The sequence below is a fragment of the Garra rufa genome, chromosome 1, assembly GCF_049309525.1.
Source record: "Garra rufa chromosome 1, GarRuf1.0, whole genome shotgun sequence".
NCBI lineage: Eukaryota > Metazoa > Chordata > Actinopteri > Cypriniformes > Cyprinidae > Garra > Garra rufa.
Window position 1 is genome coordinate 71,203,637 of NC_133361.1, and position 26,217 is coordinate 71,229,853.

General features: G+C 39.2%; 1 protein-coding gene across 1 annotated transcript; it reads right to left on the bottom strand.

Moving 5' to 3' along the window:
* Window positions 1-8,790: 8,790 nt before the first annotated feature.
* On the bottom strand, window positions 8,791-23,537 carry LOC141339069 (uncharacterized). Its single transcript, XM_073844703.1, has 2 exons — window positions 23,287-23,537; window positions 8,791-10,261 (listed from the first exon to the last, which is right to left on the bottom strand). Exons 1-2 carry the CDS (start codon window positions 23,369-23,371, stop codon window positions 9,330-9,332), a joined length of 1,017 nt encoding a protein of 338 aa, XP_073700804.1. The 5' UTR covers window positions 23,372-23,537; the 3' UTR covers window positions 8,791-9,329.
* Between the last annotated feature and the right edge of the window lie 2,680 nt (window positions 23,538-26,217).

Sequence of the window (26,217 nt, forward strand, 5' to 3'; positions counted from 1 at the left end):
AAACACACACAGATAAAAAAAAAAAAAAAAAAAAAAAAAAAAACATCTCAGTTATTCATAGTTGAATTATTGGTTAGATATTTGTTGGCCAGAACAATTTCTAACCATTTATTATTTTATTATTAATACAATGATAACATAGAACACCCCCCCCCCCCCCCAAAAAAACAACAACAAATTAACCATAGTTTTACAACAGATAAAACCAAAAACATTGTTACTATAGTTAAACGATGACAACCACAAATTAACCATGGTTCTGCTACACTAACCGTAGTTTAATCATGGTATTTATAGTAAAACTGTGGTTATACAACCACAGTAATCAATACAGCAAAAACAACAACAACAAAAAACAACACTTTTAATAATAAATAATAATAAAACCACTGTTAAATTTGGTATAGGAAAAACAATTATTTTAATTATTATTACATAACTTTCGTTGGAAGCAAATACAAAGAAATATGCAACACGTTGCAATGGCAAAAGTAAGCTAAATTTGTTTGTAATTGAAGTTCTATCAACATTGGCAGATTTGTACATCAACCTTGTTGGGTTATTACTGTATTAATTTCTCAGTGATTTTTTCTGAGATGACCGACTTTATGATGTAAAGCAGAGGTGTTTCAGTGGAACAGCGTCAAATTCACAGCTTTACACAAACACTAATTTAAAATCAGTCTTAATTTTAAGGGCTGTATTGTTAATGTAGTAATTGTTCATGGCCCACTTCAGAGTGTATATTTATAAAATATGTCATTTATAGTGTATAGCTAAAACACTTTATATAGATGACTATACACACTTAAAGGGATAGTTCACCCAAAAATGAAAATTTTATGTTTATCTGCTTACCTCCAGGGCATCCAAGATGTAGGTGACTTTGTTTCTTCAGTAGAACACAAACGAAGATTTTTAACTCAAACCATTGCAATCAATGGGACCCATGGCTTTGGGAGTCAAAAACACATACACAACCCTGCTGAAAAAACCCCCGCTTAAACCAGCCTAGGCTGGTTGGCTGGTCTTAGCTAGTTTAAGCTGGAAGTAGCTGGTCTCCAAGTCTGGCCAGGCTTGGAAAGTGGCCAAAACCCCGTCTAAAACCAGCCAAGGAAATGAAACCCTGTGGTTCGCGGTGATACATTGAAGTCTTAAGACGCAATGGTTTGAGTTAAAAATCTTCATTTGTCACTTTCTACTGAAGAAATAAAGTCACCTGCATCTTGGATGCCCTGGGGATGAGCAGATAAACATACAATTTTTTTTATTTTTGGGTGAACTTTCTTTTTAAAGATAGACTGATATATCAATTTACATATAATTTTCCTGATATTTAAGCATTGTACTACAATCGGATATCGGTTTTATAATCCCTGGTGAAAAAAAACCTAGGCTGGTTTTAGCTGGTCAGCAGGCTGGTTTTAGAGGGGTTTTGGCCACTGGGAGGCCAGTTAAAACCAGCGACTTCCAGCTTAAACCAGCCAACCAGCCTAGGCTGGTTTTAGTTGTTTTTTTCAGCAAGGATATCAGATTCACAGATTTTATTTTATATTTTAATGCCACCATCTTGTGGGTGTTTTGAGAATTGTGCACAGGATCACCATTGCAGTGCGTCTATGGGGAGATGAGAGTAACACAACGGCATGCATAGGCATTGGTAAACTTTATTTGACGCACATATTAAGATGTGTTACATAAATGCCTGATAGTATGCAGCTTGGCTCTAAGAAACTGAAACGCATGTTGGAAATTAAATAAAATCTCTGTTGTCTATATGCTGATCATTAGCCTTGTGAAGTCGCTTCAATTTTGATGCTCAGTCACCGGGTTGATGCTGATTTTTAACAACATCCACTTGTTTAAAACACCTTAAATATATCAACATTCAGACACCTGGGAGGCGGCCAGCAGACAGAGTCCATGTGACGATGGAGGAAGGAGACAAGAGGAGCTTGGAGCAGGTTGTGGCAGGTGGGACCCGGGCCACAGTCGTAAAGATGTCCCACAGTGGCGAGCGACCGATGGTGGCGGATCCAGAGGACCTTGGTAGAACACAGCTTGTTCAAGTGTTTTTGCAATGAAGGAAAGAAGGGAAACTAGTCTGTCGTTCCCTAAAAGATATGGGTTAAGGGTTGGTTTCTTAAAGGATGACTATTGCCAAAATGCAACCTGGACTGTTTTTTTTTTTACTGTAAACGAGACAAACTTATATCTAAAAGCATAATTTACGACAAACGAGCCGTTTTTGAGATTGACCGTGATTTCGTTTTGTGGTCAATGGCCGGTGAATGGGAGAACTAGGGGCTTAAATTTGAGCGCATCAAAATCTATATTGTTACGACACTAAGAAGGCTCGACACACCATGAAACTTTGCTGGAAGTATCGCCTGGGTCTCTACACATGAACTCCAGCATTGAGAACATTGTTTGTGTACACAGAGTTTACTAAAAAGAAGGGTTTTGAACAACTCACTTGAACAACTGTTTGGGTTTCCGCTCGTGGCCGTCTTGCCAGTCAAGAAGTGTCCATCTCCTAATGCGAATGAATGGACTCCATAGGACAAAATATTAGGCTTATATGAGGCTCTTTTTACAACTAGAAGGTTAATATTTTTTTTTCACTTGCAACAAAACAACGAATTAGCCGTGCATTTTAGGGGTGTAACAATACACCAAAGGCACGGTTCGGATCGGTTCACGGTTTTGGAGCCACGGTTCGGTTCGGTTCGGTTTCTGTTTGCTGTGGGGTTAGGGTTGATCATCTTAACAGCAATGCTAAGGAACAATAGATTCACTTAATAAAAAGAACAACTAAACTTTTTCTTTATTAACTTTGCCAACCCATTTTAGTACAGTCAGGATACCTGAGTAAGTTAGTGAAAATTAGACATTCACTTGTCCGAGTTAAAAATTTACTTGTCCGGGGCAAAAAAAAAAAGCCTTTTTTGCTGTAAATTAATCCATTCTGAAGCAATAGTCTCATCACTACTCTATAAGGTCTTACTTTAATCTGAATATTTGTGATATTTGCCTTAAATTGATTTCTAGGACACTTTTTAACTTTATTTTCCTAACCTTACTAACTGTATGTGTCATCATTCACATCAAATTCTTAAATTTTATCAATACATAAAATTAGAGTATGGTTGCACAAATTAAATCAGTATCAACAAACTCCATCTTTCCATTGCACAAGAAAAAACCGGGCCTGCAATGAAATTGACATTTAACTGTATTTACTTAGACTGTTTAATGAAGATAAGAGGTTCCAAAAAATGCATTTACACAGTAAAATTGCAAATACATAAAAAATGTAATAAGATTAATGTTATACAAAAATATTGGAAAAATGCAACACCTTTAAATATAAAATCGAACCACCAATAGGTGGCAGTAGTCACTGTCTTAATGAGCGGGTCACGGATTCAACCATAGATGGATTCAACCAGTTCGTTCACTGACTCGATTCATTAAAAAATGCTAAATCATTCAGTACTGAAATACCGCTGTGTTGCTCGGAGATTCACGGAGGTTCTGCTGTTGCTTAGAACTATTTTCGTTGGTTAATGATGTGTCTAAAATGTAAGTCAGTTAATATTAACTACTAGTTTATTGAACTACTGTTGTATAAAATCAATGTCACGTTTGCGATCGTAATGGTGCTTTTCTACCGCAGTATGTTTGTTCATGCTTGTTTCTTTGTGTACTGTATGCTGTTGAGCCTATTAGTGTTGATTTTCTGTGAATCAGATAGCCTGCACGAGCTTGATACTGTCCGTTTTCAGTCATCTTAAGTAATAAAATCAGATTTATGCTCACTAAAGTTTCGTTGCTTCGCTAGTTATTGTTTGTACTTGATGTTTTAATCACGTTACTTGTCCGGTCGGGCAAGTAAAATCCCCTTTCACTTGCCCTTTCACAAAATCCACTTGTCCCGGACAAGCGTTAATGTCGAGCCCTGAGTAGTAACCGAGTGTGATCGCTCACTCAAGTCACATGACATGCACTTGGAAAATACTAACTTTAGAATACAATATTTAGAACAAAATTTAGAACAAAAGCTCATCATTACTAATACAATTTAATCAAAATGTGATAAAATAAAGATGTGTTTAAATTGGTTAAATTAGTTAGAGACAAGTGATGTCAACCCCAACAATGGACAGTAAGGGGTGTGAGAGTACCGCGGTACGCCACGAGAGTTTCGCGATACGTATCGTGGTTGGTGTATCGCGATATTTCGGTTCGGTTTGTAATATCGTTACACCCCTAGTGCATTTATATGGAAATATGCTTTAGGAGCTATCCATCCTCGCATTCGGAGATGGACACTTCTTGACTGGCAAGACGACCGCGAGCGGAAACCCAAACAGTGAAAGTGAGTTGTTTAAAACCTTTCTTTTTAGTAAACTCTGTGTGCACAAACAATGTTCTCAATGCTGGAGTTCATGTGTAGAGACCCAGGCGATACTTCGAGCAAAGTTTCATGGTGTGTCGAGCCTTCTTAGTGTTGTAAAAATATGGATTTTGATTCGCTCAAAGTTATGCCCCTAGTACTCCCATTCACCGGCCATTGACCACAAAACGAAATCACGGTCAATCTCAAAAACGGCTCGTTTGTCGTAATTATGCTTTTAGATATAAGTTTGTCTCGTTTACAGTAAAAAAAAAAACAGCCCAGGTTGCATTTTGGCAATAGTTATCCTTTAAGTAGTGGGGTAATACGAGCCTGAGGGAAAAACACCAGTGTGAAGTGGGAATTGATCGACTTCAGATGTTTTAAGTCAACATTTATGTGATAAAAGTCGAGTCGATGTCGACTAGTCACTTATGATGTCATTTATTGAACAAATCCGCCTAAACCTGTCTTCGGGTCGTTATACTTCTCACAGATTCCTGCTCGTTCTAAATCAGATACAGAAAAGGTAGCACTGAAGATTACATTTATATAAAGTCATTAGTGAGAGGCCGATTGCGTTTGTGAATTAATTCTACCTGGCAGCGTCTCTGTACTATTCTAATAATAAAACCATGGGTTTTAATTGCTAATAAGCTGTTTAAAACTTACATTCTCCTGTTCAATTTCAAGCATCTAGATCAGGGGTCACCAAACTTGATCCTGAAGGGGCCGGTGTCCTGCAGAGTTTAGCTCCAACTTGCCTCAACACACCTGCCTGGAGGTTTTAAGTATATCTATTAAGACCTTGATTAGCTGGTTCAGTTTTGTTTGATTAGGGTTGGAGCTAAACTCTGTAGGATACTGGCCTTCCAGGACCGAGTGTGGTGACCCCTGATCTAGATGGTATAGCCACGTCTTGTGGAGCGCTTCTGGAGTATGCATTTTAGTTGCTTTGAAACAGACAGTACTTCAAAGACTTCTTATCCTGTTGCGGCCTCTATAGGACCAGTGACTAGTCGACGTCAAGCTTAAAGCATCATGGCAAAGCTAGGGATGGGGCCGATCCGATCCAGTATCGGTATCGGGTTCCGATACCAGCTTAATTAATGGATCGGAAATTTCCGATCCAACCTAGAGAAATTTCCGATCCAGAGTTATGTCTACGTACAGTGCTGTCTGCTGAAATCACTTCACAAGTGGTCCCGGCTCTGTGCTCCAATGAGACACTGGGAGAGATGAGATGCCTCCTTTCAGGAAATCTTCAGTTTGCAGGTAGCAGTTTAGCATTGAGCGTCATACATGTCCGCTGTGTGGAAATACTTTACGGTCGGAAACGCCGCAAAGACAGCAACGTGCAATGTTTGCAAAGCCGTTGTTCCGAGAGGTGGCACCTCGCGGATTTATTTAGTAGATTAACTGTTAAATATTACCCATCATAGAGTAAAAGTTTATAATTTGTAGACTTCGTGCGTGTTATTTTCTGTTTTTAACGTTGCCGCACACACCTGAAGCGAGCACGCGCACAGAGAGAGAGAGAGAGAGACGTGATTCAAACTGCGCGATTCACAGACTGATTACTCTTTAACGTCTCTTGAACAGAAACATTCATACAAAGTTATGTTTAAATACCCGTTGTTTTATTCTGGTAACACCGTCGGTTATGTCTTCAGTGAACCGAAACAGCTGAGAAGGAGATGCGTGCCAGTATTACGTGCGTTAGGCCTTAAAGAGACAGCATCCTATAAATACCTGCAGTGAGAAGCACTAGTTATTTATCAATGAATTATTAAATTTCTGCACCTGAATACTAGTATTATTGATTTTATTAGTAACTTTATGTTGTATTCATCTACACTTGTCATTTGTGTTAGTGTTCTTGTTTTGTTACTTATTATATTAGTTCAGCTAGTTTTTGCTGTGGATTAGAAGTACTTAAAGTAAGCATTCAGTAATTAATAAACAACAAACTTTTTTTGTTTTGTTTGTTTTTTGCTGATCCGAAAAGTGCACTTATTGCACTTTTATTCAAAATGTTTAACATTTGAAAACCTTATTTTGTTGCTGCTACACAAGCAAGAATTTACTGAATTTATGTTGATCAGATGCACATTGTTCTATTTATAGTGTGAAAATTTATTTTTTATTTCAAATATTTGAAAACCTTTATGTTTTATGCAACAAGAGTGTATATTGTACTAGTATCTAGTAACCCTGTCTTGAAATTTAAATAAATATCAATTTAAACCCTTAAAGTTGCATATTTGTTTTCAGGATGGGATTTCTGCCATTTTCTAACCTCATACTTACCTCAAGTTGCTTTTTGGGAGATACTTAGACTTGCTTGTAGAGAAGTTTGTTACAGCCTCATAAAATCAACAATAATGATAATAGTCATAGTGATATAAAAGCAAATAGAGCTCTGGTATCGGAATAGTATCGGTATCGGCAGATATCCAAATTCAGGTATCGGAATCGGATCGGAAGTGAAAAAATGTGGATCGGTGCATCCCTAGGCAAAGCATTAAAGTCGACTAGTCGGTTAGTCGGTGCAACACCTGTGTGAAGGGATGTTGATGTGAGTGCAGGAAAAATGGCTTGAAGGAGATGAAATGGAATAGGATCAAGTTTTGAGACTTTTGCTTTAGAGAGGGAAGAAAAGGATGTGAACAAATGCATGTTTGCTGGTAAGATGTGCTTGACAAATTGTGGTGTGGAAAATCCAGTGGACTGAGGTGGAACCGATGTGGAGGCTTGGATCCTGAAAGAGCCTCCGGTGGAGCCGGAGCGACAGAGAACCAAGGTGAAGCCGAGGGGATGGAATGGACACGTTCTTGCAGCCGTGTTCTGGATTAACTGTAAAGGATTGATAAATTGGCTGGAAGACCTGCCAAGAGAGTATTGCAGTAGTTCAGCCTGGACGGAACAAGAGATTGATCAAGGAGTTGTGAAGCATGTTCTGGAAGAAAGGGTCTGACTTTCCTGATGTTAAATAAAGCAGTTCTGCAGGACTGGGCAATTTTGGCAATGTGGTCTGAGAAAGTCAGCTGATCATCAAAACTCCAAGGAGTTATGGTTGATGTGCCTAACTGAATAGTAAAATTGTGATGAAATGATGGGTTTGATGGAACCACAAGCAGTTCTGTCTTTGCAAGGTTGAGCTGAAGGTGATGGTCCCTCACATGGCAAGACAAGCTGAGATGCAAACAGTTATCGTCAGATCAGAGTGGAGTGTCATCAGCATAGCAGTGATTTGAAATACCATGTTTCTGAATGAAAGAACCTAGTGAGAAGAGCAGTGGTCCAAGAACTGAGCCCTGAGGCACCCCATTCGTTAGATGTTACAACTTGGATACCTCACCTCTCCAAGATACCTTAAATAACCCACAGTGAGGTCAATACAGTTGCAATCAAAATTATTCAACCCCCTTGACCTGCAAGACATTTTGCTGCAGAGAACAACATTTTGTGAAAACAATTGTGACCCTGGACCACAAAACCAGTCTTAAGTCGCTGGGGTATATTTGTAGCAATAGCCAAAAATACATTGCATGGGTCAAAATTTTTGATTTTTCTTTTATGCCAAAAATCATTCAGAAATTAAGTAAAGTTCATGTTCCATGAAGATTTTTTGTAAAATTCCTACTGTAAACATATCAAAATGTAATTTTTGATTTGTAATATGCATTGTTAAGAACCTAATTTGGACAACTTTAAAGGTGATTTTCTCAGTCTTTTTGATTTTTTTGCATCCTCAGATTTCTGATTTCAAATTGATGTATCTCAGCCAAATATTGTCCTATCCTAACAAACCATACACCAATAGAAAGCTTATTTATTGAGCTTTCATATGATGTATAAATCTGTATGATGTAAAATCTTTGTAAAATTTTACCTTATGACTGGTTTTGTGGTCCAGGGTCACATTTGAGTAATTCTGAGAACGTAAGTTGATGATTAATAAAAAAAAAAAATTTTATTGGCTCTAAACATTCGTGTTCAAAATGATTCAACCCCTGAAAGTAAATTTGATGTACAATCTTTTATTCTTTAAAACCACCAATAAACACTGCCTGGAAGTGCTTAGATGCTTCTGTCACCTCTCTGCTGCAATCTTGGGCCATTCATCACCTGAAAAAGCTTTCAGATCACTGATAGTCTTTGGTTTTTACTTTGCCACTGCTTGCTTCAAATTCAACCATGTATTTTCAATGAGAATTACATCTGGAAACTGAACAGGCCACTCAAGAACATGAATAATTTTGATTGCAACTGTAAGTATTTCTCTTACTTAGAAAATCATGGAGGGGTCTACAATTTTCAGCATAGGTGCATTTCCACTGTGAGAGACAGAATCTAAAAATAAAAATCCGGAAATCACATTGTATGATTTTTTAACAATTTATTTGTGAATTGCATGCATCGTGGTACTCTCCATAATGGCAGATACGATTTGGAGAAGAGGAATTGTTGAATAAAGTCATTATGTTAGTTTTTTTGGCACACTAAAAGTATTGTCAGAGCTACGGTCGAACCACTGACGTCACATGGACTGTTTTACAGATGTCTTTACTTCGTTTCCGGCCCTGGAAACATTTCAGTTCATTTACTAGCTTCGGAGGATCAGAAAGCTCTCGAATTTCATTGAAACTATCTTAATTTGCGTTTTGAAGATCAACAAAGGTCTTACAGGTTGGAACGACATGAGGGTGAGTAATTAACGACAGAATTACCCTTTTTTTGGAGTTCAACCATCCTCTGCACTCATGTCTGAGCTTGAGTGCAATTATTAACAACAGATGGAGACATGGAGCCAGATTGAGTACCCCAACTCCTGCAAAATATACACCAGATTCTCCTGGTCTGCATTTCTACATCAGTAACATCATATCATTATGACATGATTCCTGTCTGCGATACTCCTTCCGCACTATTGACATAAAACGGTTCTCTTAAATGAATCCTCATGTTGTTGATGAAGACTGTTGTGTACTGTTCTCACATGCTTGTTAAAGTTTCCTTTTTGAGTAAAACCTTTTCCACACTGTTGGCAGGCGTAAGGCTTCTCTCCAGTGTGAACTCTCATGTGCACGTTAAGACTTCCTCGTACAATGAAACCCCTTCCACACTCAGGGCAGGAGTGAGGCTTGTATCCAGTGTGAACTTTCATGTGCCAGTTAAGGTCGCCTCTTCGCTTGAAACTTTTTTCGCACTGATGGCACACGTAACACTTCCCCTCAGCGTGAATTCTCATGTGTCTATCAAAGAATCCTTTTTTAGTGAAGATTATTCCACACAATTGGCAGTTAAAATGACTCTCTGTATTGTGACCGCTCATGTGGACTTTAAGGGCTCCTTTTCTATTGAATTTTTTCCCACACTGTTGGCAGCTGATGGGCTTCTGTCCAGCGTGAGCTCTCTCGTGCCTGTGAAAGCTTCCTTCATAACGGAAACTGAGTCCACACTGTTTGCAGGTGAAAGGCTTCTCTCCAGTGTGAACTCTGTTGTGTACTTTAAGGTTTACTTTTTGAGTAAAACTCTTTCCACACAGTTGGCAGGTGAAAGGTCTATCTCCAGTGTGAACTCTCATGTGATTTTTAAGGTCTCCTCTTCCATTGAAACCTCTTCCACACTGTTGGCAGGTAAAAGGCTTCCCTCCAGTGCGAGTTCTCTTGCGGACTTGTTCATTGAAACAACTTTTAGTTTCTGTTTTATGAGCTGTTTTCCTTGAGAAAGTCGTTTCTTTAGTCTGTGGCCAACTGAAAGATTCTTCTCCAGTCATAAAATCATGATGAGTCTCATATTGTTCTTTCTCTTCTGTTTTAATAGGTACTATGCTCTCCTCTTTCAGTGGCACTTGGTCTACGGTAAAAAAAATAATAATAATAAAAGTGAAAGTTAGCCCAGTTAAATAGCACAAAGAAAAAGACATAAAAACATTTATCAACATGTATCGATTGCAGGAGGTAATTGTTAGGGCTGCCCTCACCTAAAGTTTTTTCTGGTCTTCTAGTAGCCATTTATTTTAAGCATTAGTTGAATATTAGTTGCACGTCCCTGGTGAAAAAAAAACAGCCTTAGCTGGTCAACCAGCCTGGTTTTAGCTTGTCGGCAGGCTGGTTTTAGAGGGGTTTTGGCCATTTTTCCAGCCTGGTCAGGCTGCTGGAAAACCACCAGCTAAAACCAACCTGGCCAGGCTGGGAGACCAGCTAAAACCAGCTACTTCCAGCTTAAACCAGCTAACACCAGCCAACCAGCTTAGGCTGGTTTTAGCCGTTTTTTTCAGCAGGGGTTTACCATGATAATGAGCCTTTAAATGCCTACATGGATGATGACTCAAGTACTCAAGCGGACACATAAAAAAGCTTGCCACAGTGCACCGGCAGATATACTAATTATGAATGTGTCTGGGAAAAACAAGGAGATGGAATTAACGTTTTAACAATTAACTGATAAACTAATTAATTTTTTGTTTTCGGTTCACGAGATAAAGTCAACGACACTGACTCGTCATCGCCACTAGTGTTGTTTTTGGCGGCCGATTTTAATTTTAGTTTTAGTCTAGTCTTTGTGTGAAGCTGTCATTTTAGTTTTTATTAGTTTTAGTCATGTTCATACACTTTTTAGTCTAGTCATGTCTTAGTCGACTAAATGTCTGAGCATTTTAGTCTTATTTTAGTCATAATTACCCATGACTATTTTCGTCTAGTTTTAGTCGACAAAAACTGATGACATTTTAGTCTAATTTTAGTCTACGAAAACTGATGACATTTAGTCAATTTTTAGTCAATGAAAATTGTATTTTAGTCTATTTTTAGTAATGCAATTTTATTTAACCCAGTCAATATAGAATAAGTACCTAGTAGTATAGACGAAACCAAAGTTTTTTTTTAGCCAAACCCATTTCAAACAAGGTTATCATATATAATGTTACCTTATAAGCTCAAGAATACATCCATTCCATATTCTGATTCAAACAACACGAACCCCTTGCGCAGGTTTCAAGTGTCATTCACTTCTTTATTAAGAATAAATCATAATACGAATAAATATGTACGTGTGTAGCTTCGAGTAATGAAGCTTTTTACGATACAGTTGAGGGGAACGCTTTGGTGCTTCGAAACGCTTCAGTTTCCCATCATTATTAAAAAGTAGGAAAAAATGTATGAGTCGTTTCTTCTTTTTCTCCCAAAGACTCTGTGTCAAACTTAAGTTTGTTTTGTAGTCGTCTTCTAATAATGCCGCGAGTGTGACTTGAGAAAGTGACGTCGCCTGCGGTTTAGTCTAGAAGGGATACAGCTCTGGCTACTGGGCATGCGCACATCAATCTAACGTTATAACATTTCGTTTCGTCTAGTTTTCGTCGCCGAAAATGAAGAGACATTTTAGCATAGTTTTTATTTTGTAAACCACATTTAGTCTCGTTTTTATTCGTCAACGATATTGCATTATACATTTTATTATAGTCATCGTCACATGACCAGCATTTTCGTTTCGTTTCATCTCGTTTTCGTCACGTGATAAAGGTTCGTTGACGACGATATTTAGTCACAATTTGCGTTGACGAAAGCAACACTAATCGCCACAGTAGATGCACCTGTACGCAAGTTTTATATGGATTACATAAAGAATATTTGTTTTCTTTTTGAAACATTTATATTCCAGAGCAAAGCAAGCCTGAGCTGAGCTGGAGCTTAACTATCCACAGATGGCTACACTCCTGAGCAGAGACTGTCCACTTAAAGCTTTCAAGAGGTTAAACCAGGGGCGCTGCTCGCAATTTTGGGCCCTATGACAAAATATGGTGTAACCACACCACAGCAGATCTCTGGGGGATCCTAAAGGGGCGTTGGCCCTTAGAATTGTCCTAACTTTCCCCCCTTAGTGGCGCCTCTGGGTTAAACAGTCTACTCCGCCCAAACCTACTAAGCAGAATTTAGAAAAATCGCAATATTCGCGGCATTAGGGAACCTGATGTAAAGGGCATGCGGACATCGCACATTAAAGCAATGACTGCGAGCGATATATATTTAATGGTATCTGTGTCATATTTCATCTGCAACAGCAATGTGAACTGTAATAACCACCCGTTTGGTCGTTAACTTTTAAATGCATCATTATGCGGAAAATATGAGTTTTCGGCATGAAAGACCTGCAATTGGCAGATCAACGTGCTACTTCTCTCGCTCCTACGTCCCGATCTAAATCAAATGATTCGCCGTACGCGCTTTGAAGTTGAACGTTCTGAATCAAATGATTCGCCATACGCGCTTTGAAGTTGAACGTTCTGAATCAAATGATTCGCCACACGCGCTTTGAAGTTGAACGTTCTGAATCAAATGATTCGCCGTACGCGCTTTGAAGTCGAACGTTCTGAATCAAATGATTCGCGATACGTGCTTTGAAGTCGAACGTTCTGAATCAAATGATTCGCCGTACGCGCTTTGAAGTCGAACGTTCTGAATCAAATGATTCGCGATACGTGCTTTAAAGTCGTCTGAATCAAATGATTCGCCATACGTGCTTTAAAGTCGTCTGAATCAAATGATTCGCCATACGCGCTTTGAAGTTGAACGTTCTGAATCAAATGATTTGCTGTACGCGCTTTGAAGTTGAACGTTCTGAATCAAATGATTCGCCGTACGCGCTTTGAAGTTGAACGTTCTGAATCAAATGATTCGCCATACGTGCTTTAAAGTCGTCTGAATCAAATGATTCGCCATACGCGCTTTGAAGTTGAACGTTCTGAATCAAATGATTCGCCGTACGCGCTTGGAAGTCGAACGTTCTGAATCAAATGATTCGCCGTACGCGCTCTGAAGTCGAACGTTCTGAATCAAATGATTCGCCGTACGCGCTCTGAAGTTGAACGTTCTGAATCAAATGATTCGCCATACGTGCTTTAAAGTCGTCTGAATCAAATGATTCGCCATACGCGCTTTGAAGTTGAACGTTCTGAATCAAATGATTCGCCATACGTGCTTTGAAGTTGAACGTTCTGAATCAAATGATTCGCCATACGTGCTTTAAAGTCGTCTGAATCAAATGATTCGCCATACGCGCTTTGAAGTTGAACGTTCTGAATCAAATGATTCGCCGTACGCGCTTTGAAGTTGAACGTTCTGAATCAAATGATTCGCCGTACGCGCTTGGAAGTCGAACGTTCTGAATCAAATGATTCGCCGTACGCGCTCTGAAGTCGAACGTTCTGAATCAAATGATTCGCCGTACGCGCTCTGAAGTTGAACGTTCTGAATCAAATGATTCGCCATACGTGCTTTAAAGTCAAATGATTCGCCATACGCGCTTTGAAGTTGAACGTTCTGAATCAAATGATTCGCCGTACGCGCTTTGAAGTTGAACGTTCTGAATCAAATGATTCGCCGTACGCGCTTGGAAGTCGAACGTTCTGAATCAAATGATTCGCCGTACGCGCTCTGAAGTCGAACGTTCTGAATCAAATGATTCGCCGTACGCGCTCTGAAGTCGAACGTTCTGAATCAAATGATTTGCCGTACGCGCTTTGAAGCTGAACGTTCTGAATCAAATGATTCGCCATACGTGCTTTAAAGTCGTCTGAATCAAATAATTCGCCATACGCGCTTTGAAGTTGAACGTTCTGAATCAAATGATTCGCCGTACGCGCTTTGAAGTTGAACGTTCTGAATCAAATGATTCGCCGTACGCGCTCTGAAGTCGAACGTTCTGAATCAAATGATTTGCCGTACGTGCTTTAAAGTCGTCTGAATCAAATGATTCGCCGTACGCGCTTGGAAGTCGAACGTTCTGAATCAAATGATTCGCCGTACGCGCTCTGAAGTCGAACGTTCTGAATCAAATGATTTGCCGTACGTGCTTTAAAGTCGTCTGAATCAAATGATTCGCCATACGCGCTTCGAAGTTGAACGTTCTGAATCAAATGATTCGCCGTACGCGCTTTGAAGTTGAACGTTCTGAATCAAATGATTCGCCATACGTGCTTTAAAGTCGTCTGAATCAAATGATTCGCCATACGCGCTTTGAAGTTGAACGTTCTGAATCAAATGATTCGCCGTACGCGCTTTGAAGTCGAACGTTCTGAATCAAATGATTCGCCATACGCGCTTTGAAGTTGAACGTTCTGAATCAAATGATTCGCCGTACGTGCTTTAAAGTCGTCTGAATCAAATGATTCGCCATACGCGCTTTGAAGTTGAACGTTCTGAATCAAATGATTCGCCGTACGCGCTTTGAAGCTGAACGTTCTGAATCAAATGATTCGCCATACGTGCTTTAAAGTCGTCTGAATCAAATGATTCGCCATACGCGCTTTGAAGTTGAACGTTCTGAATCAAATGATTCGCCATACGCGCTTTGAAGTTGAACGTTCTGAATCAAATGATTCGCCGTACGCGCTCTGAAGTCGAACGTTCTGAATCAAATGATTTGCCGTACGTGCTTTAAAGTCGTCTGAATCAAATGATTCGCCATACGCGCTTTGAAGTTGAACGTTCTGAATCAAATGATTCGCCGTACGCGCTTTGAAGCTGAACGTTCTGAATCAAATGATTCGCCATACGTGCTTTAAAGTCGTCTGAATCAAATGATTCGCCGTACGCGCTTTGAAGTTGAACGTTCTGAATCAAATGATTCGCCGTACGCGCTTTGAAGTTGAATGTTCTGAATCAAATGATTCGCCGTACGCGCTTTGAAGTTGAACGTTCTGAATCAAATGATTCGCCGTACGCGCTTTGAAGTTGAACGTTCTGAATCAAATGATTCGCCATACGTGCTTTAAAGTCGTCTGAATCAAATGATTCGCCATACGCGCTTTGAAGTTGAACGTTCTGAATCAAATGATTCGCCGTACGCGCTTTGAAGTCGAACGTTCTGAATCAAATGATTCGCCATACGCGCTTTGAAGTTGAACGTTCTGAATCAAATGATTCGCCGTACGCGCTCTGAAGTCGAACGTTCTGAATCAAATGATTTGCCGTACGTGCTTTAAAGTCGTCTGAATCAAATGATTCGCCATACGCGCTTTGAAGTTGAACGTTCTGAATCAAATGATTCGCCGTACGCGCTTTGAAGCTGAACGTTCTGAATCAAATGATTCGCCATACGTGCTTTAAAGTCGTCTGAATCAAATGATTCGCCATACGCGCTTTGAAGTTGAACGTTCTGAATCAAATGATTCGCCGTACGCGCTCTGAAGTCGAACGTTCTGAATCAAATGATTTGCCGTACGCGCTTTGAAGCTGAACGTTCTGAATCAAATGATTCGCCATACGTGCTTTAAAGTCGTCTGAATCAAATGATTCGCCATACGTGCTTTAAAGTCGTCTGAATCAAATGATTCGCCATACGCGCTTTGAAGTTGAACGTTCTGAATCAAATGATTCGCCGTACGCGCTTTGAAGTCGAACGTTCTGAATCAAATGATTCGCCATACGCGCTTTGAAGTTGAACGTTCTGAATCAAATGATTCGCCGTACGCGCTCTGAAGTCGAACGTTCTGAATCAAATGATTTGCCGTACGTGCTTTAAAGTCGTCTGAATCAAATGATTCGCCATACGCGCTTTGAAGTTGAACGTTCTGAATCAAATGATTCGCCGTACGCGCTTTGAAGCTGAACGTTCTGAATCAAATGATTCGCCATACGTGCTTTAAAGTCGTCTGAATCAAATGATTCGCCATACGCGCTTTGAAGTTGAACGTTCTGAATCAAATGATTCGCCGTACGCGCTCTGAAGTCGAACGTTCTGAATCAAATGATTTGCCGTACGCGCTTTGAAGCTGAACGTTCTGAATCAAATGATTCGCCATACGTGCTTTAAAGTCGTCTGAATCAAATGATTCGCCATACGTGCTTTAAAGTCGTCTGAATCAAATGATTCGCCATACGCGCTTTGAAGTTGAACGTTCTGAATCAAATGATTCGCCGTACGCGCTTTGAAGTTGAACGTTCTGAATCAAATGATTCGCCGTACGCGCTTGGAAGTCGAACGTTCTGAATCAAATGATTCGCCGTACGCGCTCTGAAGTCGAACGTTCTGAATCAAATGATTTGCCGTACGTGCTTTAAAGTCGTCTGAATCAAATGATTCGCCGTACGCGCTTGGAAGTCGAACGTTCTGAATCAAATGATTTGCCGTACGCGCTCTGAAGTCGAACGTTCTGAATCAAATGATTTGCCGTACGTGCTTTAAAGTCGTCTGAATCAAATGATTCGCCATACGCGCTTCGAAGTTGAACGTTCTGAATCAAATGATTCGCCGTACGCGCTTTGAAGTTGAACGTTCTGAATCAAATGATTCGCCATACGTGCTTTAAAGTCGTCTGAATCAAATGATTCGCCATACGCGCTTTGAAGTTGAACGTTCTGAATCAAATGATTCGCCGTACGCGCTTTGAAGTCGAACGTTCTGAATCAAATGATTCGCCATACGCGCTTTGAAGTTGAACGTTCTGAATCAAATGATTCGCCGTACGCGCTCTGAAGTCGAACGTTCTGAATCAAATGATTTGCCGTACGTGCTTTAAAGTCGTCTGAATCAAATGATTCGCCATACGCGCTTTGAAGTTGAACGTTCTGAATCAAATGATTCGCCGTACGCGCTTTGAAGCTGAACGTTCTGAATCAAATGATTCGCCATACGTGCTTTAAAGTCATCTGAATCAAATGATTCGCCATACGCGCTTTGAAGTTGAACGTTCTGAATCAAATGATTCGCCATACGCGCTTTGAAGTTGAACGTTCTGAATCAAATGATTCGCCGTACGCGCTTTGAAGCTGAACGTTCTGAATCAAATGATTCGCCATACGTGCTTTAAAGTCGTCTGAATCAAATGATTCGCCGTACGCGCTTTGAAGTTGAACGTTCTGAATCAAATGATTCGCCGTACGCGCTTTGAAGTTGAACGTTCTGAATCAAATGATTCGCCGTACGCGCTTTGAAGTTGAACGTTCTGAATCAAATGATTCGCCGTACGCGCTTTGAAGTTGAACGTTCTGAATCAAATGATTCGCCATACGTGCTTTAAAGTCGTCTGAATCAAATGATTCGCCATACGCGCTTTGAAGTTGAACGTTCTGAATCAAATGATTCGCCGTACGCGCTTTGAAGTCGAATGTTCTGAATCAAATGATTCGCCATACGCGCTTTGAAGTTGAACGTTCTGAATCAAATGATTCGCCGTACGCGCTCTGAAGTCGAACGTTCTGAATCAAATGATTTGCCGTACGTGCTTTAAAGTCGTCTGAATCAAATGATTCGCCATACGCGCTTTGAAGTTGAACGTTCTGAATCAAATGATTCGCCGTACGCGCTTTGAAGCTGAACGTTCTGAATCAAATGATTCGCCATACGTGCTTTAAAGTCGTCTGAATCAAATGATTCGCCATACGCGCTTTGAAGTTGAACGTTCTGAATCAAATGATTCGCCGTACGCGCTCTGAAGTTGAACGTTCTGAATCAAATGATTCGCCGTACGCGCTCTGAAGTCGAACGTTCTGAATCAAATGATTTGCCGTACGCGCTTTGAAGCTGAACGTTCTGAATCAAATGATTCGCCATACGTGCTTTAAAGTCGTCTGAATCAAATGATTCGCCATACGTGCTTTAAAGTCGTCTGAATCAAATGATTCGCCATACGCGCTTTGAAGTTGAACGTTCTGAATCAAATGATTCGCCGTACGCGCTTTGAAGTTGAACGTTCTGAATCAAATGATTCGCCGTACGCGCTTGGAAGTCGAACGTTCTGAATCAAATGATTCGCCGTACGCGCTCTGAAGTCGAACGTTCTGAATCAAGTGATTCGCCGTACGCGCTTTGAAGTCGAACGTTCTGAATCAAATGATTCGCCGTACGCGCTCTGAAGTCGAACGTTCTGAATCAAGTGATTCGCCGTACGCGCTTTGAAGTTGAACGTTCTGAATCAAATGATTCGCCGTACGCGCTTGGAAGTCGAACGTTCTGAATCAAATGATTCGCCGTACGCGCTCTGAAGTCGAACGTTCTGAATCAAGTGATTCGCCGTACGCGCTTTGAAGTCGAACGTTCTGAATCAAATGATTCGCCGTACACGCTTGGAAGTCGAACGTTCTGAATCAAATGATTTGCCGTACGTGCTTTGAAGTCGAACGTTCTGAATCAAATGATTCGCCGTACGCGCTTTGAAGTCGAACGTTCTGAATCAAATGATTTGCCGTACGCGCTTTGAAGTCGAACGTTCTGAATCAAATGATTCGCCGTACGCGCTTTGAAGTCGAACGTTCTGAATCAAATGATTTGCCGTACGCGCTTTGAAGTCGAACGTTCTGAATCAAATGATTCGCCGTACGCGCTTTGAAGTCGAACGTTCTGAATCAAGTGATTCGCCGTACGCGCTTTGAAGTCGAACGTTCTGAATCAAATGATTCGCCGTACGCGCTCTGAAGTCGAACGTTCTGAATCAAGTGATTCGCCGTACGCGCTTTGAAGTTGAACGTTCTGAATCAAATGATTCGCCGTACGCGCTTGGAAGTCGAACGTTCTGAATCAAATGATTCGCCGTACGCGCTCTGAAGTCGAACGTTCTGAATCAAGTGATTCGCCGTACGCGCTTTGAAGTCGAACGTTCTGAATCAAATGATTCGCCGTACACGCTTGGAAGTCGAACGTTCTGAATCAAATGATTTGCCGTACGTGCTTTGAAGTCGAACGTTCTGAATCAAATGATTCGCCGTACACGCTTGGAAGTCGAACGTTCTGAATCAAATGATTTGCCGTACGCGCTTTGAAGTCGAACGTTCTGAATCAAATGATTCGCCGTACGCGCTTTGAAGTCGAACGTTCTGAATCAAATGATTCGCCGTACGCGCTTTGAAGTCGAACGTTCTGAATCAAATGATTCGCCGTACGCGCTTTGAAGTCGAACGTTCCGAATCAAATGATTCGCCGTACGCGCTTTGAAGTCGAACGTTCCGAATCAAATGATTCGCCGTACGCGCTTTGAAGTCGAACGTTCCGAATCAAATGATTCGCCGTACGCGCTTGGAAGTCGAACGTTCCGAATCAAATGATTCGCGATACGATTGGAGCGCTTCGAAACAGTGAATCTTTTTGCGACGCAGTGCATGGTTTACTGATTCGGAGTTTACAAAAAGCTCCGTTGATAGCTTGCTCACCTTCTCTATAAAATGTATTCCTTGTTTGAAAATAAATCATTACTATTTATAGACCTAACTTACAATGTTTTTATTAAATTGTGATCACATAATACAGCTTCCGTCGTATTAAAAACCATTTCATGACCTGACACTCATCTGGTTCTTGCCTAAAAAGACGGGTATATAATGCACGTTGTTAACAGATTACACTAGTTTGGTCAACCTCTGCCTTTAGTAAAAACAATTCAAAATTAGGTGAGTTTTTGCTTAAAACAAGCAAACTAATCTGCCAATGGGGTAAGAAAAATAATCTAGTTGTCTGCTTGAAATTTTTTTCTTACCCCATTGGCAGATTATTTTGCTTGTTTTAAGCAAAAACTCACTTCATTTTGACTTGTTTTTTCTGAAAACAAGATATTAATTTTTTACTTGTCTAGGCAGTCCTCGATTCAAGATTTTTGAGATATTTTGGCTGGAAACAAGACAAAAAAAATCGAAGTAAGAAAAGCATTTTTTTGCAGTGCAAAGCGAACTTGCAACACTGCGAAAAATGCTTTTCTTACTTAGATTTTTTGTCTTGTTTCCAGCCAAATTATCTAAAAAATCTTGAATCAGGAAGTATTTGTGTTTTTGCTCAAAACAAGCAAAATAATCTGCCAATGGGGTAAGAAAAAAAATCTTATTTCAAGCAGACAACTAGATTATTTTTCTTACCCCATTGGCAGATTGTTTTGCTTGTTTTAAGCAAAAACTCACCTAATTTTGACTTGTTTTTACTGAAAACAAGACACAAATTTTTACTTGTCTAGAAAATCCTTCCTGATTCAAGAATTTTTAGATATTTTGGCTGGAAAGAAGACAAAAAATCTAAGTAAGAAAAGCATTTTTTGCAGTGAAAGACAAACGCTCTTTACACTGTAAAAAATGCTTTTCTAGCTTTTTCTGGCTCAAAAAAGTAGGGAATAGGGCTGGACCAGAATATTCGAATATTCGAATATTCGTTCGGTGGGTTGGCATTCGATTTTAAATTTTGAGATTCGAATATTCGTTTTTTTTTTTCTCATACACCTTGCATCCCCCGCGAAACGGTTCTCATTCGCGCTTAAATGAATGAAGAAGATCAGACTGCTGCGCCACTAACACAGAAATAGCAAAAAAAAAAAAGAGAGAGAGAGAAATTGAGTAATATTTAAGAGACACTATAAAGTACAGTCGGACCCACTTGAATGGTTGAAGCAAAACTAGGGCTGTGACTGTCGTAATGACAACCGCGCCTCTGCATTTAAATGCACGCAGTAAGCTGGCCGCAAAGCTCCAGCAAAAATAATTACCATGAATGTGTCGGGAAAAAGTAAGGAGATATTTGAATTATTTATTAATGAACTAGTATTTGACAAAAAGATGAAGTGGACGACCCTGATGCCATTTGCTCATTGGACTTGCCTTTAATACTTAAATGCATATGCATTAGGCCTATAGCTAAAGGAAGAGTTTTGTTTTCGATTTAAATTATTTAGATTATTTTTTTATAGTTTCGGATGATATATTAGTCTTACCTTTATGAGCAAAAATGAAGTTTCACATAGCGCTGGCTTGCGCTTCATGTTTTGCAAGGAGTGGATATATCTATGGGTTTTAATTGAAATCGTGATGACTTGGTCGATACTTTAAAAAACAAAAACTTAAATTTAACAAATGAAAAGTGTTCCAAATATATTTCTAAATTAACTTTATAACCTAAGTAAACGAAAATAAATGTAATCACTTTGCTATTAAAAACAACAGCTGTGCAATGGGGAAGAGAAAGAGAAAACAGACCGGTTCCAGCCAGACTCGGGCCAGTAATTCTGATGAGCTGTCGGAGAAGGTCCGGGCGAGGTTTTAGTAATGTTTGCAATGAATATTTGTTTAATAGCCGATTTAACATTCTTATTTAGGGTAGATTCATATTAAAATGTATTATTTATTTGATTTATTTTCGCGTTTTGTACTGATTGTTCACTGACTGAAGTGCTCAAATAAACACACACGTTTGTTAATGTTTGGGCCTCATTTATTTTGGGTTTCAACATAATATACTTGGGCTATGTATTTTATATAGGCTTATATACACAAACGTTATATATAATGTATATATATTTATTAATAAATAATTTAGATATGAATAATTTATTTATATGTAAACACCGCGCCATTTTTTTCGTTCTTCTTTTTTAAACAGCCTACCCTTTACGGTGCCATAATTACTGTGCTAATTTCTGATTTGGGAGTGATTTGTTTGTTAAAAAAATGTTAGGCTACCTTATTAAAAGTAGCCTATTGCACTTAACAGACCTGTGTGTTTTGTATCAGCACGGTGTCTGTTCATGAAGCATATAAGCTCTGCCTGCGTGAGGCGCGCCGCAACCAACTAGAAATGTTCTATTACAATTTATTAATTCTGAACGTGTGGTGTCAATATTACACAAAAGTGCAACACTGCACTCCCTTGGGTCCACAGCAAAAATCGTTTGGATGTACTGTTCTCGACATAATAAAAATGCAAACAGAAAGGCATACAGAGATTCCTGCCTTTATTAGAGAGAAGAATATGTTCAGCCCCTCCCACCGAAGCTTCGAATATTCGATTTTGATTACTACCGAAGCTTCGAAGCTCAAAAAATGGTATTCGGACCAGCCCTAGGAATCGTGGAAAAACTCCATCTCATGTTCTCCTCAAGCTTCAAAATCATCCGACATTGTTGTACTTTACGTTGCACCTCGTTGGTACACTGCAAAAAATGTTGTTCTAGCTTAGATTTTTTCGTCTTGTTTCCAGCCAAAATATCTCAAAAATCTTGAATCAGGAAGGATTTTCTAGATGAGTAAAAATTATTATCTTGTTTTTAGTAAAAACAAGTCAAAATTAAGTGAGTTTTTGCTTAGAACAAGCCAAATAATCTGCCAATGGGGTAAAAAAAAAAAACTTATTTCAAACAGAAAACAAGATTATTTTTCTTACCCCACTGGCAGATTATTTTGCTTGTTTCAAGCAAAAATGCACTTAATTTTGACTTTTTCTGAAAACAAGACAATCATTTTTACTCATCCAGAAAATCCTTCTTGATTCAAGATTTTTGAGATATTTTGGCTGGAAACAAGACAAAAAATCTAAGCTAGAAAAGCATTTTTTGCAGTGTACCAACGAGGTGCAACGTAAAGTACAACAATGTCAGATGATTTTGAAGCTTGAGGAGAACATGAGATGCAGTTTTTTCGCCGTTCCCTACCTTTTTGAGCCAGAGATTACATAGAGTCGCGAACGCGCAGCACAGCCCTAGTGCTAGACGAGTTTCAGTGCTTAAAGGTATATTACAAATATTTTTCTGAGAAAATGGCCGATCGTTTCGGTAGACAAGACCCTTCTTCGTCAGCTGGGATCATTTTCAGCCCTTTTTGGAGGTTCACATTTCGGAGCACCATTTAAGTCCATGATATGGAGAAATTTCCAGTAATGTTTATCTCAGAAAATATCATTTCTTGACGACTGAAGAAAAAAGACATAAACATCTTGGATGACAAGGGGGTGAGTAAATTATCAGTGAATTGTTGTTCTGAAAGTGAACTACTCCTTTTAAGTAAAATACAAATTCCCCAAAGTAGTAAGTACAGCAATTAAGTTAAATTTCTCAAGAATTTACACGCTTCGAAAATACAGCTGACTCCTGCAGAGCTTGGCATTTTAAGGACAAGGACCAAATGAGGATGAAAACCAACCTGTTTGTTCCTCAGTATCTTCCTGTTTGACTGTGTATGTCTCTTCAATCTTCACGTCTTCACTCTCCTCTTTAATAAACGCCATCTTTATGTGTGTGGATCTCAGCAGGAGTTTCCTCTGTGTTTGGACAACCTGTCATGTTTAAGAGGAGAATAATTAACAAAGAAAAATCAATCCAATCCAGTCGATCTCAATCCGCTCCCTTAGTTCAGTAGTCAGCACACTGCTAAGGGATTTGGTCAGAGTGAAAACTGATGTCCTTAAATGACATCTGAGCCGTTTCAGCTGTAAGAAACTCGCACTGACTGATCTTATTACCCTAGCAACCGCATAGCAACACCTTAGCAACCACCCCCCGGATACCCTAGCAACCGCATAGCAACACCTTAGCAACCACCCCAGGTACCCTAGCAACCGCATAGCAACACCTTAGCAACCACCCCCCCGGATACCCTAGCAACCGCATAGCAACACCTTAGCAACCACCCCAGGTACCCTAGCAACACCTTAGCAACCACCCGTATACCCTAGCAACCGCATAGCAACACCCCCCCCCCCCCCGATACCCTAGCAACCGCATAGCAACACCTTAGCAACCACCCCAGGTACCCTAGCAACCGCATAGCAACCACCCTGGGCACCCTAGCAACCGCATAGCAACACCCTAGCAACCACCCCGGGTACCTTAGCAACCGCATAGCAGCACCTTAGCAACCACCCTGGGTACCTTAGCAACCACATAGCAACACCTTAACAACCACCATGGGTACCTTAGCAACCACATAGCAACCACCATGGGTACCTTAGCAACCACATAGAAACACCACAGCAACCACTCTGAGAACCTTAGCATCTAACTTTTAAAACTACTTTAAACTTCAAACTATTTAGACTGAATTAGTTATCTATCTATCTATCTATCTATCTATCTATCTATCTATCTATCTATCTATCTATCTTCAAGCTTTAAAACTGCTGAACACTTTAAACTATTTCAGACTGAAAACCATCAAACTTAAAACTTTAAAACTTTTTAAACTTATTAAAATTTTAATACTTTTTAAAGCTTTCAAACTTTTCAAACTTTTTGGTCCGGCTTTCTCAAGCCAACTTAAAGTTTGTCTTGACGAACTTTTTTTTTATCTTATAATGTGTCAGTGCCTTTGTACTGTCTCAGTGTGTCAGTGTCTTTAAACTACCTAAAAAATTGAAATATGCCCCTGCTGTGAAACCAGGCTGTAATTAGAGAAAAACTACAAACTACAAACTGACAGGACGAATGAATACATAATAGTTAATAATGTGTTTGTAATAAACTGATTCTCGATTCTGTTACTCATGAGTGGATGTGCATTACTCGCTCAAAATAACCTGCATAAACGTTAGATAAAGCATTTCAATGTTACAGTGAATAGTAATGAATTATACAAAGTTTGTAAAAAATAAAAACTATAAAACAGACTCGACGGTTGCATTGATGTAAACACTGTAAATGTTTAAAAACACCAACCTTTCTCCAGCAGAATCACAACAGATGCAGGAGCAGCGCAGGAGTATGAGCTCACAGCGCCACTCCAAAATAAAAGTCCTGTTCACTCGCCAACATTTCAAACACATCAAACACACACAGAAAAAAAAAAAATCATATTTTTTTTTCATAGTTGAATTTTTGGTTAAATACATAGTAGAATCGTTTCTAACCATTTCTAACCATTTAATTTTTCCTAAAACACAATATATTCATTTTGTAGACTTTCTAGTGCCACAGCCAAAAACAAAAGGCCTCGTTATTTCACTGTTATACAATTAACTTTGTCGGTAAAAATGAGCCTTTATTAGGGCCACAGAAATACAAACAAACATGCAACAACCAACAGACATGTTAGCATATTTATGTAAGCTAAATTTGTTTGCAATTACAATTGTGACCACAAAACCAGTCTTAAGTCGCTGGGGTATATTTGTAGCAATAGCCAAAAATAGCCAAATTTTTCTTTTATGCCAAAAATCATTAGGAAATTAAGTAAAGATCATGTTCCATGAAGACTTTTTGTAAAATTCCTACTGTAAACATATCAAAATGTAATTTTTGATTAGTAATATGCATTGTTAAGAACTTAATTTGGACAACTTTAAAGGTGATTTTCTCAGGATTTAGATTTTTTTGCACCCTCAGATTGCAGATTTTCAAATAGATGTATCTCGGCCAAATATTGCCCTATCAAACCATACATCAATAAAAAGCTTATTTATTGATACATTTGTATACTTGCAGGGTTATTAATGCATTAATTAACAGTGTTGGGGGGGGGGGGGGTAATACATTACAAGTAACACAAGTTATGTAATAATGTTACTTTTTTCAAGTAACTAGTAAAGTAACGCACTACTTTTTAGTTGACAAGAAAATATCTAGGTTAGTTTTTCAAATAAGTAACGGCAGTTATTTATTGATTAAAAGCTCTCCTGTCCCCATGTTGAGAGAAATTGTGAGTAAGATTCATCTTACTCACTTAAAAAACAGATACAGTATTCCTCAAAATAAATAAAACCTGTGAAATTCAATGCAAACCTGCAATAATCTAACATTTGTTTTCCTTTTTTTTTTATTGCTGAAGAGTTGACAGCATTCTACTGTACAGATGTGAATTTAATTTTCTCTAAGCCTGGGGCTTTTAGTGTAAAAAGAAGTTATTTCATTTGCCAAAAATAGAACTTTTTATATTAAAAGCAAACAAGCAAGCCCTGCCCAGATTTAAAAAGTAACGCAAAAGTAACGTAACGCATTACTTTCCATAAAAAGCAACATAATTGGTTACTTTTTTGGGGGAGTAACTCAATATTGTAATGCATTACTTTTTAAAAAGTAACTTTCCCCAACACTGTTAATTAAAACAGTGAATGTATAACTCAGTTCTGGGAAGTTAATT